The 17,690-nt window shown below is 34.8% G+C and overlaps 1 protein-coding gene across 7 annotated transcripts in view; it reads left to right on the forward strand.

Moving 5' to 3' along the window:
- Nucleotides 1–17,690, forward strand: part of dpr10 (defective proboscis extension response 10) — a 668,864-nt gene that overhangs the window by 23,574 nt on the left and 627,600 nt on the right. For 5 of the 7 annotated variants that reach the window (XM_073981530.1, XM_073981538.1, XM_073981529.1 and 2 more), the window contains one exon: nucleotides 13,045–14,643. In XM_073981530.1, coding sequence (XP_073837631.1) covers nucleotides 14,607–14,643 — 37 coding nt within the window. In that variant the 5' untranslated portion in view covers nucleotides 13,045–14,606. The remainder of the gene's footprint in view (nucleotides 1–13,044; nucleotides 14,644–17,690) is intronic. The other 2 variants (XM_073981534.1, XM_073981535.1) reach the window with 1 other exon arrangement.

The raw sequence follows: 17,690 nt of genomic DNA on the forward strand, positions 1-17,690 counted from the left end.
TTTTGGTTTTCGTAACAAAATCAGACGAACGAATACGTCAAAAAGAAACGAATGGAAAAGACCCATCGTTTTGAAAGAAAATTAAATAATTTGAGTAATAAATGACACAAAACACACGAAAACTGGAAGGGAATGCAATTTTATTTATTTCCATAGAAGCACACGCGTATATGTACATCCGTTTCTTCATATTATCACAATTATTTTTGGACAAATTTGATTACATTTTTTTCTTATTTTTTGTTTGTCATCTGTTTATCGGGGTTGCCATCAAGTAACACATTTTACGTGCAGATGCCTATGCAAAATTCACAAAATAAGTATCATGGAAACCCTGAAATATAAAAGCTTTTATGAAATAGACGAAAGCTTTCAGATAAAAACGAATGGTTCGTAAAATTTTACAAGAACCAAATTTTGAACGTATACGTTTTAGTACGAACGGTTCGTGTGACAGGCAAGCATTTTTACAAAAACACCCTGTAAGTCTGGTAGAAATTTCACGATGTGCAAAGTATGGACCAAATCGGTTACTTCCTTTAAGAGTTATCGTGCGCACAAATTTTCCGAACATTTCCGAATATAACCCAACTTCGAACTTAAACTAAGTTTGGACAAAATATTGCGAAAGCCAAATTTTGGACCAAATCGGTTCATCCGTTCGAGAGTTATCGTGCGCATCAGCCAGCCAGACAGACGGACGGAAGTTGCTAAATCGATTCCAAATTGTCTGAAACACATTTCGTCCAAACATACCATTATTTCGATGAGGCACATTTTGCCCGTATGAAAGTGTATATTACCTCATTAGCATAAATGCTGAGGGTATAAAAATAGTTCTAATCGAGCTACAGCCTCGAAATTTTAAACATAGTTTTAAAACGAGGCAAGATGATAGAAAAAAATTTGAGTGGATGTAGGTCCACATTTAGGTATAGCTCCCTTATAAATGTAACGCCTGATTTTTGGCATTTTGATGAATTTAGACACAGTTTCCAATTGATTTGGTTGAAATTTCGCATTTTGAGTTCTAAGTGAACAAAATATATCCTCGCAAAAAATGTTCAATATAGGTCCACGTTTACGTATAGCCCCCATATAAAGGTGTATTTTTTAAAAAACACGGAGTCTCGCAAATGCTCCCAACATTAGTAAAACTCAACATAAATTTATAGTACTGATTTTAAAAGTACCAGATAATTTATTTACAAAGAATTTATTTTTAAGGAAGTTAGAAAACTGTGTATGAATAACTTTTTACGTAAAAACATTGTCAATGCTATCAACTTCTATCAACTAAGTTTAAATCTGGAAATTATACATTTACCTCCTTATTTTTTATAATTTCAATCATAAGCAGCGAATGCCGTTATTAAATTTGCTTTCATTAAATTTAAAAAATAGTATACCAGAAGAACTGCATTTTTTTATAATTTTTCAAAATTTTTTGACGGCTTTTGGGGGAGGGGCAGTTGCCCCCCCTGCCCATAGCTGGCTACGCCCATGCGTGAACCTATAACTATAGATTTCAAATGGTATGTTTTATACCCCCAACGAAGACTAAATACCAAATTTCAGTACCGACAATTGAGAGGAACCGTTCAATGGGGGCTATATAAAGGCGTGGACCTATAACGGAGAATTTCAGTCGGAAAGGTTTTTACCTCCAACGTAGGCTAAATACCGAATTTTAGCCATTTCGGTGTTATTGGAGCCACAAACTTCAAAATACCGAAAATCTATGGGGGCTATATGAGGGCGTGGACCTGTACCGACAAATTTCAGGGTAAAGTTTTATACCCCCATCGAAGACTAAGTGCCAAATTTTAGCCGATACGGAATACCAAAATACCGAAAAGTGAGAGGTACCGTTCTATGGGGGCTATATGAAGGCGTGGTTCTGGTAAAAATTTTAGCTAAAATCCTCAAAATACCGAAAATCGGAAGGTACCGTTATGGTACCTCCCGATTGACAATTTTTGGTGGAGTATATTTGTGACTAGGAGCCATAAACGTCAAATAGCAGGTAGTTCGGTCACAAAATGTGGGTGAAATGCCCAAAATATCGAAAATCGGGAGGTACCGTTATATGGGGGTCATACCAACCAATGGATCTATGTCGAAAATGTTTAGTGAAGTAGTTTTGTGGGCACTGGGAAACACAAACGTTTAATTAGACAAAATGAGCCTTTTCAACTGAAAACAGAGAGAAATCAAAAAGCGGAAGTGTGAAAAAATCGTGATGTACAGGAATCAGAATGAAGTCCAAAAATTCTACCAAAGAATAAAAAAGCAAACTGATGACTTTGGTACAGTCACATCCTCCTGTAGAGACCAACATGGCGATTTGGTAACAGATACAGATAGTGTGCTTAGTTGCAAAATCAAACTGTTGGTATCCAAATATATCACAGATCCAATCCCAGAATATGGTATTGAATGTAGCCGGCCAAGATAAAGGCAGCAATTAACCGGCTGAAGAAATATAAGGCAGCAGGAGCCGATGGCTGAACTGATAAAAACCGAAGGCGACACGCTGATATGGTGTATGCATCATCTGGTTAGTACCATTTGGTAGAAAGAACACGTACACGACAATTGGCACCTGAGCATCCTGAATCCTGTCCACAAAAAAGGAGATAAAACTGTGTACTTTAATCACGCTATGCAACATTCGTAGGGCAATGGTGTGCAAACAACTTATACTGTGCATTTGATGAAATAACATAAATTAACTAAAAAACCTTAGCTGGTCAAATCCAGCGTATATATTATGGCCTTGTATAATCCTGGCTAAATATTGCATTTTTCGGACAAATCGGGCCTACATCTCTGAAACCAATGCCAATTTTGTTTGTTGCTACTTAAAATTTTTAAATATTTAAAACTACCACAATTTTTATATATTTTGCACAATATCTCTCAAACTTTTAAATTTGTCTTAATTCCATCTTTAAGAAAAATATTCGTTTTATTGGGATGTCCAATTCTTCAGAACATGCCTTTGTTGTGTAGCGGCTCTAGCACGGTGTATTTAGTATATTTTACAACGACCATTTGATAAATATAAAATAAAAAGAATGTAGTGAATTTCCAAACCTGAGAATAATCTGTCCATGTCAACAGTGTTTGATATACATACATACACTCCGGTTCATCTGAATAGAACCAATCAGTTTTGCCTACAAATACTGTTATATCTAACGATAGGAGAGAAATTGAAAATTATATTTTTTGTGGTCATGTAGAGTATATAGTAGCCGATATTTTCAATACCTAACATGTTTCACATAAGCGTTAAAACGCTATTTTTTTCTCGCTTTATGAAAAAATGTCAAAATATTAGCATGTTTTAATGGCTCACCAGGATAGAACCACCATAAAGACCGTGAGTGTCCATTGCCAACAAATATTGGGCAAAAAAATTTATTAGGGTCTTTGAATATGATGAAAATCGATGCTTATAGCTCCAAAAAGTATTCTTATGAAAAAATCGATAAAACATTTTACAAAGTCAAAATTGTATACTGAATTGGTTTCAATATTCCAAGACTACAACAAAAGTACAAAGAAGTCATATTTGTAGTTTTGTTATAGTCTTGAAAATATTGAACTCAATTCAGTATACAATTTTGACTTTTTAAATTGTTTCTATCGATTTCTTCATAAGAATATTTTTTGGAGCTCTAAGCATCGAATTTCATCATATTCCAAGACCCTAACAAAATTTTTTTGCTCAATATTTGTTGGCAATGGACACTCCGTCCTCTATTTTCAGTCTGACAAAAGGTTTGTGCAAATTCTTATGGTTGTTCTATCCTGGTGAACCATTAAAACATGCTAATATTTTGAAATTTTTTCATAAAGCGAAAAAAGTACCGTTATAACGATTATGTGAAACATGTTAGGTTTTGAAAATATCGGCTACTCTACATGACCACAAATATATAATTTTCAATTCCTCACTCATTATTAGATATAACGGTATTTGTAAGCAAAATTGGTTGGTTCTATTCAGACGAACCGGAGTGTATTTTGTAAGAGACATTTTTGAAATTATGTAAAATGTCTACGTCGGTGATGTGAATACGGTGGTGGATGCACGAGAATGGTTTTGTTTTTGGCCAAAAACTCACCCACAAGCATCGAAGTGTGAGACGTGATACGTTTTTAGACAATTCTGTGCGTTTCTGACGAATTGCTTCGGCGCATAACTTCAATGTATTCCTTATGATCGTACGACCTTGTGTCAAGATTTTTTTTCGAATAGTAAAAAATCGAAAAGCACGCCAAAACACTCCCTCCGTCTTTAGACTAACAAGGGGATGTAGTAACAAGTAAGAACGGCGCTAAGTTCACCCGGGCCGACCTTCTTATACCCTCGACCACGAGTTGTATTGAAGTAGAATGGAACAATTAATTTCCTTTCGTTTATGAAGAAGACTAAATGCCAAATTTCAGCCATTTTGGTGGCTATTGGGATATACCGTTCTATGGGGCTATGTGAAGGCGTGGACCTATAACGACAAATTTAGAGGGGAAAGTTGAATACCCCCAACGAAGACTTAATACCAAATTGAAGCCATTTCGGAGAAATATTGATGCCACAAACTTCAAAATACCGGAAATCTGGAGGTGCCGTTCTATGGGGTCTATATGAAGGCGTGGAGTGGTCCAGTGGTCCAAAACCTCAAAGTTATACGGTAACCGACCGAAATGACGGGAGGGCGCGCTATCTATCGAAAAGAAATGACTCCCAAAATAAGATCCACTTTCAAAAAACACCCTGTTTGCAAAATCAATGCAGGCAACGCTGACTCAACTTTGAGTCTCTCATTTCATTCGTGATTGCTTGTTTTTGTTCGAAATGTACACTTCTTTTACTTCATTTGTTGTATGATTTATTATTTTTTATATCTGTCCATTGTTTTAGATTTTTGTTACATTGTTGACGATATTTTTTCGCATTTCAGTACAAACACATGCGTCGCAAACGTGTATGTGTCATATAGTCACTGTCACATGCCATCCACCTTTACGCTGTCATCAGCCTTGTGCTATACTCATGTGAACTTACTGATTGGTTTTGTTTTTAAGTAGTATTTCATCGTTCATCCCATCCACACATCTCTTATTATCACAGTGGGTGGGATTAACAGCTGCGGCTTTTAACACTGTCAAACAATCGCCATGTAGATGGGGTGTGAATCTTTGAAGAATATTTTCTTGTGCGTATGCGATTGTAGTTGTTGCTATTTCACTCAAGTGCTAATAGTTGGGGTAGTGTGTCAGTCAGTTTTGATGGGGGAAAGAACAAAATAAATAAAATTCTCTTTAATATATTTGGCTTTAAATGTCGTTTATGGTTGTTGGGGCAATCATTAGGAAAGTCTATATTTTCGTAAAGATTTAAAAATAGATTAAATGTCTTTGTTTTAATATGTTATTAATAGTTTATTCATTTGACAGTCTGTATTTATACAAAAGATTTAGGGGGCATTTTGTATATCCTACATCGGTACGTGGGCGGGGTATTATAATTTAGATTTGGTGAACAAATTAGTAACACATCGTAACACATGATTATTATATGTTTTAAAGAGATAATCCGATTTGGCTATGTGTTCTATGGATTAAGAAGAAAACTGTTCCCCATGTTCGAAGCTTTTGGCGCGTTGGGGTATATACTTGTATGTATTATTGTGAATTTGTCTTCAGTGTTGATTAGTAATTACCGCAATATATTGCAGAAATCATGATTGATCATGAAAACGTATGTATTTATATGCATACTAAAAGTGTAATGGTTGAGAAAACAAATGTATTATTTTTATACCCTCCACCATAGTATGGAGGGTATATTAAGTTTGTTTTTCCGTTTGTAACGCATTGAAATACTCATTTGCGACCCTATAAAGTATATATATTCTTGATCAGGATAAAATTCTAAGTCGATCTGAGCACGTCCGTCCGTCCGTCCGTCCGTCCGTCCGTCTGTGGTAATCACTCTAGCATCCACAAAAATGGAGATAGGACGCTGAAATTTTGGGAAAATGTGTCTTTTGTTTGCAGGCAGGTCAAGTTCGATGATGGGCTATATTGGTCCACGTTTTGGTATAGCCCCCATATAACGGTACCCCCCGATTTACGGTATTTTGACGTTTTTAGCTACATTTTTAGACCGATTTGGCTATAATTTGACATTTAGGGTTCTTAAGTGTCAGTAAACATATATAACAAAACTTGTGGACATAGGTCCACGTTTTGGTATAGCCCCCATATAACGGTACCCCCCGATTTGCGGTATTTTGACGTTTTTAGCTACATTTTTAGACCGATTTAGCTATTATTTGACATTTAGGGTTCTTAAGTATCAAGAAACTTATATAACAAAAGTTGTGGACATAGGTCCACGTTTTGCTATAGCCCCCATATAACGGTACCCCCCGATATACGGTATTTTGACGTTTTTAGCTACATTATCAGACTGATGTAGCTATAATTTGACATTTAGGGTTCTTAAGTGTTGATAAACTTATATAATAAAAGTTGTGGACATAGGTCCACGTTTTGGTATAGCCCCCATATAACGGTACCCCCCGATTTGAGGTATTTTCACGTTTTTAGCTACATTTTCAGACCAATTAAGCTATAATTTGACATTTAGGGTTCTCAAATGTCAATAAAATTATATAACAAAAGTTGTGGACATAGGTCCACGTTTTGGTATAGCCCCCATATAACGGTACCCCCCGATTTACGGTATTTTGACGGTTTTAGCTACATTTTCAGACCGATTTGGCTATAATTTGACATTTAGGGTTCCTAAGTGTCAATAAACATATAAAACAAAACTGTGGACATAGGTCCACGTTTTGGTATAGCCCCCATGTAAAGGTACCCCCCGATTTGCGGTATTTTGACGTTTGTAGCTACATTTTCAGACCGATTTAGCTATAATTTGACATTTAGGGTTCTTAAGTGTCAATAAACTTATATAACAAAATTTGTGGACATAGGTCCACGTTTTGGTATAGCCCCCATATAACGGTAACCCCCGATTTACGGTATTTTGACGTTTTTAGCTACATTTTCAGACCGATGTAGCTATAATTTGACATTTAGGGTTCTTAAATGTCAATAAACTTATATAACAAAAGTTGTGGACATAGGTCGACGTTTTGGTATAGCCCCCATATAACGGTACCCCCGATTTACGGTATTTTGACGGCTTTAGCTACATTTTCAGACCGATTTAGCTATAATTTGACATTTGAAGTTCTTAAATGTCAATAAACTTATGTGACAAAACTTGTGGACATAGGTCCACGGTTTGGTATAGCCCCCATATAACGGTACCCCCCGATTTACGGTATTTTGACGTTTTTAGCTACTTTTTCAGACCCATATAGCTATAATTTGACATTTAGGGTTCTTAGGTGTAACTAAACTTATATAACAAAAGTTGTGGGCCTAGGTCCACGTTTTGGTATAGCCCCCATATAACGGTACCCCCGATTTACGGCATTTTGACGTTTTTATCTACATTTTCAGACCGATTTAGCTATCAATTGTCATTTAGGGTTCTTAAATGTCAATAAACTTATATAACTAGTGGACATAAGTCCACGTTTTGGAATAGCCCCCATATAACGTTACCGCCCGATTTCAGGTATTTTGAGAATTTTACCAACAAGTATTAACCGAATTATCTGTAATTTGAACATTTGACATTTAAAATTCTTAATGGTCACCACACATCATCAACAATTTTCAACATAGCCCCAATATAACGATACTTCCCGATTTTCGGTACTTTGAGGATTTTACTAAAAATGTTTAACCGAACGTAGGTCCATGTTTTTGTATAGCCCCAAAACAAACCTCCCGATTTTCCGTACCTTAGCTTTATTTTTTGACGAACTTTCTGTAATTTGAAATTTAAAAGTCAACAAAAATTCTGCAACAAAAATTGTTCATTTAAGTTCATATTTTCGTATAGCCCACATACCAATTTTCGGTATTTTGAGGATTCTAGTTGCAATTTTAACCGAATTAGGAGTTATTTGACATTAAAGGCTCCCTTCAAAAACTGTCAACATAGGCCCATGTTTTATTATAACCCCTATATAACAGTACCTCCCAGTTTCTAGCCCACCAAAAATTGTCAACAGTTAGATATAGGCACCATAAAAAGAGCCTCCCGAATGAAGCATTTTATGTACATTATCTGACATTTTAAAGTAACTCACTTAAAGTTGGGGACAGGAATGAATATTTTATGGTGGAGGGTATGAAAAGTTCGGCCCGGCCGAACTTAATGCTTTTTTACTTGTTATGTAATTAACTTTGTCATTACGTTTGTAACATTTTGTATATCCTACATCGGTACGTGGGCGGGGTATTATAATTTAGATTTGGTGAACAAATTAGTAACACATCGTAACACATGATTATTATATGTTTTAAAGAGATAATCCGATTTGGCTATGTGTTCTATGGATTAAGAAGAAAACTGTTCCCCATGTTCGAAGCTTTTGGCGCGTTGGGGTATATACTTGTATGTATTATTGTGAATTTGTCTTCAGTGTTGATTAGTAATTACCGCAATATATTGCAGAAATCATGATTGATCATGAAAACGTATGTATTTATATGCATACTAAAAGTGTAATGGTTGAGAAAACAAATGTATTATTTTTATACCCTCCACCATAGTATGGAGGGTATATTAAGTTTGTTTTTCCGTTTGTAACGCATTGAAATACTCATTTGCGACCCTATAAAGTATATATATTCTTGATCAGGATAAAATTCTAAGTCGATCTGAGCACGTCCGTCCGTCCGTCCGTCCGTCCGTCCGTCCGTCCGTCCGTCCGTCTGTGGTAATCACTCTAGCATCCACAAAAATGGAGATAGGACGCTGAAATTTTGGGAAAATGTGTCTTTTGTTTGCAGGCAGGTCAAGTTCGATGATGGGCTATATTGGTCCACGTTTTGGTATAGCCCCCATATAACGGTACCCCCCGATTTACGGTATTTTGACGTTTTTAGCTACATTTTTAGACCGATTTGGCTATAATTTGACATTTAGGGTTCTTAAGTGTCAGTAAACATATATAACAAAACTTGTGGACATAGGTCCACGTTTTGGTATAGCCCCCATATAACGGTACCCCCCGATTTGCGGTATTTTGACGTTTTTAGCTACATTTTTAGACCGATTTAGCTATTATTTGACATTTAGGGTTCTTAAGTATCAAGAAACTTATATAACAAAAGTTGTGGACATAGGTCCACGTTTTGCTATAGCCCCCATATAACGGTACCCCCCGATATACGGTATTTTGACGTTTTTAGCTACATTATCAGACTGATGTAGCTATAATTTGACATTTAGGGTTCTTAAGTGTTGATAAACTTATATAATAAAAGTTGTGGACATAGGTCCACGTTTTGGTATAGCCCCCATATAACGGTACCCCCCGATTTGAGGTATTTTCACGTTTTTAGCTACATTTTCAGACCAATTAAGCTATAATTTGACATTTAGGGTTCTCAAATGTCAATAAAATTATATAACAAAAGTTGTGGACATAGGTCCACGTTTTGGTATAGCCCCCATATAACGGTACCCCCCGATTTACGGTATTTTGACGGTTTTAGCTACATTTTCAGACCGATTTGGCTATAATTTGACATTTAGGGTTCCTAAGTGTCAATAAACATATAAAACAAAACTGTGGACATAGGTCCACGTTTTGGTATAGCCCCCATGTAAAGGTACCCCCCGATTTGCGGTATTTTGACGTTTGTAGCTACATTTTCAGACCGATTTAGCTATAATTTGACATTTAGGGTTCTTAAGTGTCAATAAACTTATATAACAAAATTTGTGGACATAGGTCCACGTTTTGGTATAGCCCCCATATAACGGTAACCCCCGATTTACGGTATTTTGACGTTTTTAGCTACATTTTCAGACCGATGTAGCTATAATTTGACATTTAGGGTTCTTAAATGTCAATAAACTTATATAACAAAAGTTGTGGACATAGGTCGACGTTTTGGTATAGCCCCCATATAACGGTACCCCCGATTTACGGTATTTTGACGGCTTTAGCTACATTTTCAGACCGATTTAGCTATAATTTGACATTTGAAGTTCTTAAATGTCAATAAACTTATGTGACAAAACTTGTGGACATAGGTCCACGGTTTGGTATAGCCCCCATATAACGGTACCCCCCGATTTACGGTATTTTGACGTTTTTAGCTACTTTTTCAGACCCATATAGCTATAATTTGACATTTAGGGTTCTTAGGTGTAACTAAACTTATATAACAAAAGTTGTGGGCCTAGGTCCACGTTTTGGTATAGCCCCCATATAACGGTACCCCCGATTTACGGCATTTTGACGTTTTTATCTACATTTTCAGACCGATTTAGCTATCAATTGTCATTTAGGGTTCTTAAATGTCAATAAACTTATATAACTAGTGGACATAAGTCCACGTTTTGGAATAGCCCCCATATAACGTTACCGCCCGATTTCAGGTATTTTGAGAATTTTACCAACAAGTTTTAACCGAATTATCTGTAATTTGAACATTTGACATTTAAAATTCTTAATGGTCACCACACATCATCAACAATTTTCAACATAGCCCCAATATAACGATACTTCCCGATTTTCGGTACTTTGAGGATTTTACTAAAAATGTTTAACCGAACGTAGGTCCATGTTTTTGTATAGCCCCAAAACAAACCTCCCGATTTTCCGTACCTTAGCTTTATTTTTTGACGAACTTTCTGTAATTTGAAATTTAAAAGTCAACAAAAATTCTGCAACAAAAATTGTTCATTTAAGTTCATATTTTCGTATAGCCCACATACCAATTTTCGGTATTTTGAGGATTCTAGTTGCAATTTTAACCGAATTAGGAGTTATTTGACATTAAAGGCTCCCTTCAAAAACTGTCAACATAGGCCCATGTTTTATTATAACCCCTATATAACAGTACCTCCCAGTTTCTAGCCCACCAAAAATTGTCAACAGTTAGATATAGGCACCATAAAAAGAGCCTCCCGAATGAAGCATTTTATGTACATTATCTGACATTTTAAAGTAACTCACTTAAAGTTGGGGACAGGAATGAATATTTTATGGTGGAGGGTATGAAAAGTTCGGCCCGGCCGAACTTAATGCTTTTTTACTTGTTATGTAATTAACTTTGTCATTACGTTTGTAACATACCGAAATATAATCGAAATATGTTTTTAATTAGCTTACAATTCTAAGAAGATATAACGTCCGTCAATATATAGCTCGCAGAATTTTTGATAGAGCTTTATAATTTGGTAGAAATGTAAATGGATTATATTGTGCTATGTGTTAATAAAGCCCCCACAAAACGGTACCACTTAATTTTCGGTACTTTGAAGGTCTTGGACTCATTATACCACTGAGAAGACTAAAATTCATATTAAGTAAATTCGGAGTTTAATATGATTTTAGCCAAGTCAAAATAGGCATGCATATAAGGGGGAAATAGCAAAAATTTCCACAAAGCCGATATTTGCTGTAGAGTTAGCGTAATGACTTAAAAGTCCCCATAGATCCCATGTGGCAAAAGAAGTAATTCGTGGTCAAATGTCATTTTTTGTAAGCCTTATTCCTTATTTTTCATGAAAAGACTTATCAAGCAAGTTAGGTAAAACAATGTAGCTAACCTTCAAAATACTGAAATGCGGGAGGTACCGCACCATGGGGGCTACATCAAAACGTCTATCTGTACCTACAAATTTCTGGCGGAAAGTATTGAGATTTAAAGAAGACTAAACACCAAATTTCCGATACATCGGTAAAATCTTCAAAATATCAAAAATCAGGAGGTACTCTTCTATGGGGGATATAGGAACCCGGGGACCTATACTGATAATTCTCTTCTGGAATATTTTATAACCCCATGGAAGACTAAATAACATATTTCTGTCTTTCGGTGGAATATTGGCATCACAACCTTCAGAATTACGAAAATCGGGAGGTACCCTTCTACATATATCGAAACGTGGACCTATACTGACGAATTTCAGTCAGAAAGGCTTTTACCTCCAAAAAAGACTAAATACCAAATTTCAGCCATTTCGGTGGGTTGCTGTGGCCAAAACCTTCAAAATATCGAAAACCGGAGGGTTCCGTTCTATGGAGCTATATGAAATTTCTGGAAGAAAGTTTAATGCCACCAACGAAGACTAAAAACCAAATTTCAGTCTCTTCGATGTGATAATGAAAAACCCTAAAACCTTAAAAATACCGAGAATCGGCGTGAACATATACCTACAAATTTCAGGTGAAAAGTTTTATACCCCCAGCGAAGACTAAAGGCAAATTTCAGCCATTTAGGTGGAATTAGGTGGAATATTGCTAATAAGTCTAAAACCTTCAAAATACCGAAAAGCGGGAGTTACCGTTCTATGGGGATTATACTATGGCGTGGACCTGTATCGACAAGTTTCTGGGGGAAAGTTTTATACCACCAACGAAGACTAAATAGCAAATTTCAGCCATTTCTGAGGAAGATTGAGGCCACATCCTTCAAAACACCGAAAATCGGGAGGAAATTACAAAGCTCTATCTTAACAATTGCGGCCTCTATCTTGATTTCAACAGACGGACGAACATGGTTATATCGACTTATAATTTTACCGCGATCAAGAATATATCTACTTTATAGGGTCTCCGACGAATATTTCGATATGTTACAAATGGAATGACAAATTTATAAGAACCCATGCATAATAAGCTGTACCACAGTGCGCTATAGGATATAATAAATTACATGCCCATTAAACTTGTTAACTGCAATTTTTTTATTTGATTATTGTAATCCTATACGTATACTACATATATTTGTTGGGCATTAGTTAGCAAATGAATATGTTGCGTATTCGCCTGAGTAGACCGTTTCAGGTGATTGATAATTGAATGCATTATATTTTATGCAATTTAATACCCAATTTTTTTGTCTTTTTATTTCCAGATAATAAACGAACGAATGAAATAAGTGTGAAATCAATTACTCACATGGACAGGGATAAATGGAAATGTGGGTGTCCTAGAGATATGTTAAAAAAAGTAATTAAAAAATAACCAATAACTACAACAGCAACAATAATAACTATAAATATATTTATATAAAATTCATGCAATGACTGGAAATCGATTAGTGGCCGAGTGAAATGTTTACAGCAACACCGTTTCCACATGAATTGCATACATAATCAAGTTTATTGAGAGCATACATCTGATAATTGTTTACATACATACATCGATACACATCAATGTACTTTGTGTGTTTTTATAATAATTATAATTTATCGAAATTATACCTAACAATATATAAAGAAATGTACATTGGAAGTCAACTGGAATATAAACAAATTAATTAATAATATTCATATATCTGAGTGAATTTAATTTGTTGTTCTTATTTATCTTTACGAGCAATTTTGTTACAATTCAGGCAGTAAAATTCTTATTAAAATATTAACTGTTCAAAGCGAAATGTAATCAAAACTAAATCACCACAAAACTGAGACTGAAATGAAAATCCAAAGTCGTCACTCCGTCAGTCATCCAGCAAATTGTATGCCATAACAAATAATTTATATCGATTTAACTGGTAATGTCTTTTCACCTGTACAAACGAAGCCAAAACCGTTGCCTGAAACAATATCCGCCACCACCATCACCACGACTGCACAACTATCAACAGCCGCAACCTTGCTACCAACATCAGCTGTAATCACAGCACCTAATACTTTGCCTGCAGGCGAGTGACGACTTTATGTATATCGTGCAAAAGGTTAATGGTCTCTCGCTCTGGGTATACATTCACAGGCCACCGTATTGGCGTGTCTTTAGCAACGCTTCCGTTTATTGAACACTCACTCGTTTACTTACAACTAAATCTTCTGCATTACAACGAAGACAACAGGGCGAGCACCGGGTTTGGCAGTATTAAATACTACTACTACAAGACAAATCTAAAAGTTTCAACACCCCGGCATTGGTGATTGTGGCAATCGACATACATACATAAACATTTTTTATAAAAAACATTTTGAATATAATAAAAGGGACGAGACATATCGCCTCCAAAGACTTATTGGCTTTTAAGGGTATAAGCCACCCATCCACGTTTGAGGGTGGTAGTTTCAAATAAAAAACGTTGTTTTTGTTGTTGTTTTGCCAAAGTTAATTTGTTTTCATTTTATATGGAAATGTTTGGGAATAATAAATGTATACCTTGGCGAATTATAATAGACATATTTACACACAACTGAACATTTAAACATACACATGTACGGTGTTTATATTTATGTGTTGGTTGGTATATTGAAAGTAAATTAATAAAAAAAAAAAAGAACATTTGCATACATAATATCTATGTAAAATATATACATATTTACCGCACCTTCAAAGATAAACAAAGCCGCTAGCAGCAGCACACCCACGTGTAGTTTATATTAAACCTACAACAGAATAAAAACAAAATCTACCGAAACAACCAGTGATATTATCGACAAAGAAGCTGTCAACATGATTGCATTTTTGACATTGTTCTTTTACATGACAAGTAAGTATTGACAACATTTGACATTTAATATTTCTTTTTATTTATGTGTGTAAATATGTGTATTGAAAGGTTGTTAATACAACAACTTTACAAAATAGTGACTGTGTATGTGTGTATTCCAATTTTGTTTCGTAAATTTGATGACAATTATATTTACTTTGAGGACACAATAACACTTTTGTTTCTTTGTATTTTCTTATTTGTTTCGTATTTTGTGTACAATTTATTCTTATTTGATATTGTTTGGGAGCTCGTTGAATATTCAAATTGAATAAAATATTAATTGAAATGGCATTGTTTATAATATTGTAGATTTTTTTCTATTCTCGGATTGTATAGAAAGTTATTAACTTTTTTACCATGAAATTTTTGCAAACTAAAAACTGCAGCAGCACAGCAGGGGTGTTTAATAGTACGAGTTATTGTGATAGTTAAAATGGAACAGTCGACCTAAGGGTGTGATATTAGAGGCAGGCTTTCGGCAAATTTTAGTGGAGTCAAATTTTACTGGAGTCGGAGCTGGAGTCGTGAAAAAAACTCGTCTCCGACTCCGGTTAACATATTGTTCTACGTTTATCAAAAATTTGTTAAATCAAACATACTCCAGACATAAAGAAATTAAATCGAAAATTCTTTAAATAAGTTAAAGGACCACAATTTAAATACAACTTTTTAATCTCTATGATGATTAAAAAATGCATATCGGAAAGATTTTGGGTCAATTGATTGTTTATAATACACTTTGGAATAATGGTTTCATATCCCACATATCCTTGTAGAAAATCTTCTAGAAGATTTACTGGTCATCTCATTGAAAGCACACTGGTAGTCTCCCCTTGTTTTCTATTAGAAGTTATTAATGTCTTCTGTGAAAGGACCTGTTGTACTTCTTAGAAATACCTTGTGGTACTTTAAACAAAATCGTGCTGAATACGAACTGGACTTTTATAGAAGTGATATTGATCCTACTAGACTTCTTGCTGAATTTATATGAGAAAAGTTAGAATCTTCTTTAAGATGGCCTTCTTGCCATTTTGGTCTTTTGGAGGACTTTTGAAGAACCAAGCGTCGCTTATGAGGAAGTCTATTTTTTATAACAGAAGAGCATGTGGTCATCTGTAAAAAAAACCTAATTGACCATTTGTCTCTCTATGGAAGGACTTAGTCGTATGTTATGATAAATCCTGTTGTTCTTCGATGGGAAGAGAACAAATTAATTTTCTATTAAATGTAATGTCCATATCAGGCGTATGGGGTAAATTAGTAAATAGATTTATGCTGGGGAAGGCGCGAATGTATGTTTTTTAATAGATTTATGATTGAAATGACCGAAAAGAAAATTAATAACAAGTCGACCCTAAAATAAAGGATGGTGGATATATTAATTTCTATGTATATTTCATCGGAATAGACGAACTTAATGTTGGTTTTACCTGTATTCTTTTTGAGGTGGTAGACAAAAGGCAGTTTCTACTATTTGTCCATCTGTCTGCTTTTGTCACATTACACTGGGCAACACGAAAACAATTAACAACATTGTGGCGCCACTTTATAGAAGACAAAAAAGGAAGGCGTATGTTTCGGAAAATGGAACTTTTAATTGTTTTACTATTTTGATTTTAAGAACTGTTCCTAGAATGTTTAAATATTCTAGAAAGTTACTTACTTTTCCATAACCGCGAAATGGCATCAGTTGAGAACGGCTGGACCAATTTGGATAATTCTTTCTGTAAATGTGCGCCATAACCTAACATAGCTTCTTATGCAAAAAAAATTTGACCACGCCCACATTTATCAATTTTCAATCTTTTCTACAAAAACCACTGAACCGATTTTTCTAAAGTTGTCAGGGAATGTATCGGTTTGGAAATTTATTTGCGGGACAATTGTGGTTATGTCTCCGACCTTACATACTTTTTTAGGATCCAAAGACTTGACCACGCCCACTGTTTAAAATATGTTATATCTACAAGACTACTAAATTTCGAAGGGGGCGGGGTATTTCACTTTGCCATATTTAACCCAACTTAGATTTTTACGACGCCCACTTTTCTACAAGGATATGTGGTATATGAAACCATTATTCCAAAGTGTATTATAAACAATCAATTGACCCGAAATGTTTCCGATATGCATTTTTAATCAACGTAGAGAAAAGAAAGGTTGCAGACAATATATATATATATATATATATATATATATATATATATATATATATATATATATATATATATATATATATATATATATATATATATATATATATATATATATATTCAGAAAATTGTAAATCACAAATATTGACCAAGTGGTCCAGAACCTCTATATTTTCATATCTTTTTTTTTACTAAGCGTTCCAGAGATATCGAACTTTGAAAAAGTCGAATGCTGTAAAAACTAAAGGCAAAGAAATACTCAAAACTTCTATAGTATTGGTCCAAATAGAAAAAAACCTTTTTTTATTTATTTTATCAGATATTTAATAAAAATTAAAAAAAATTGGAAATTTATTTTATTTTATTATCTCGGAAGCTATACCAAAACATGGACCTATATTGTTGGTTTTATTCGCGGAGGGTTTATATTCGTTGACAATCCGGAATACAAAGTAACACCCACTTAGGTATAAACATGTAGCAAAGTCCTTCAAAATAACTAAAATCGGACGGTTTAGATGGACAGACGGACACACATGGCCAGATCGACTCAGCTCGTCGAGACATTCATTTTGGTATATGGTAATATTCAAAAATGTTTTACAATCGTTGAAGTTGAGGTTCACCATTTAATAAGTCGCGAACTGTCAATATATTTTATATAATATGAATATATTTATATTAATTGAAGTGTTTTAGCCGGGGTCTCATAATATAGACTATAATAAATAAATTACGTGGAAGCTGTGTTGGTGGTAATATAAAAAAATGGGTAAAAATGTGTTGAAGTTAGCAAGTTTTTTTGTGTTTTTTCTTGATTTCTGGTCAAACCAGGCAAAATACAGACCTGAGCTCAAAGAAAGAATTGAAGAATACCCCTTGGGCAACATG

The sequence above is a fragment of the Musca autumnalis genome, unplaced genomic scaffold (assembly GCF_047663935.1).
Source record: "Musca autumnalis isolate F117 unplaced genomic scaffold, ASM4766393v1 scaffold_4, whole genome shotgun sequence".
Taxonomy (NCBI): domain Eukaryota; kingdom Metazoa; phylum Arthropoda; class Insecta; order Diptera; family Muscidae; genus Musca; species Musca autumnalis.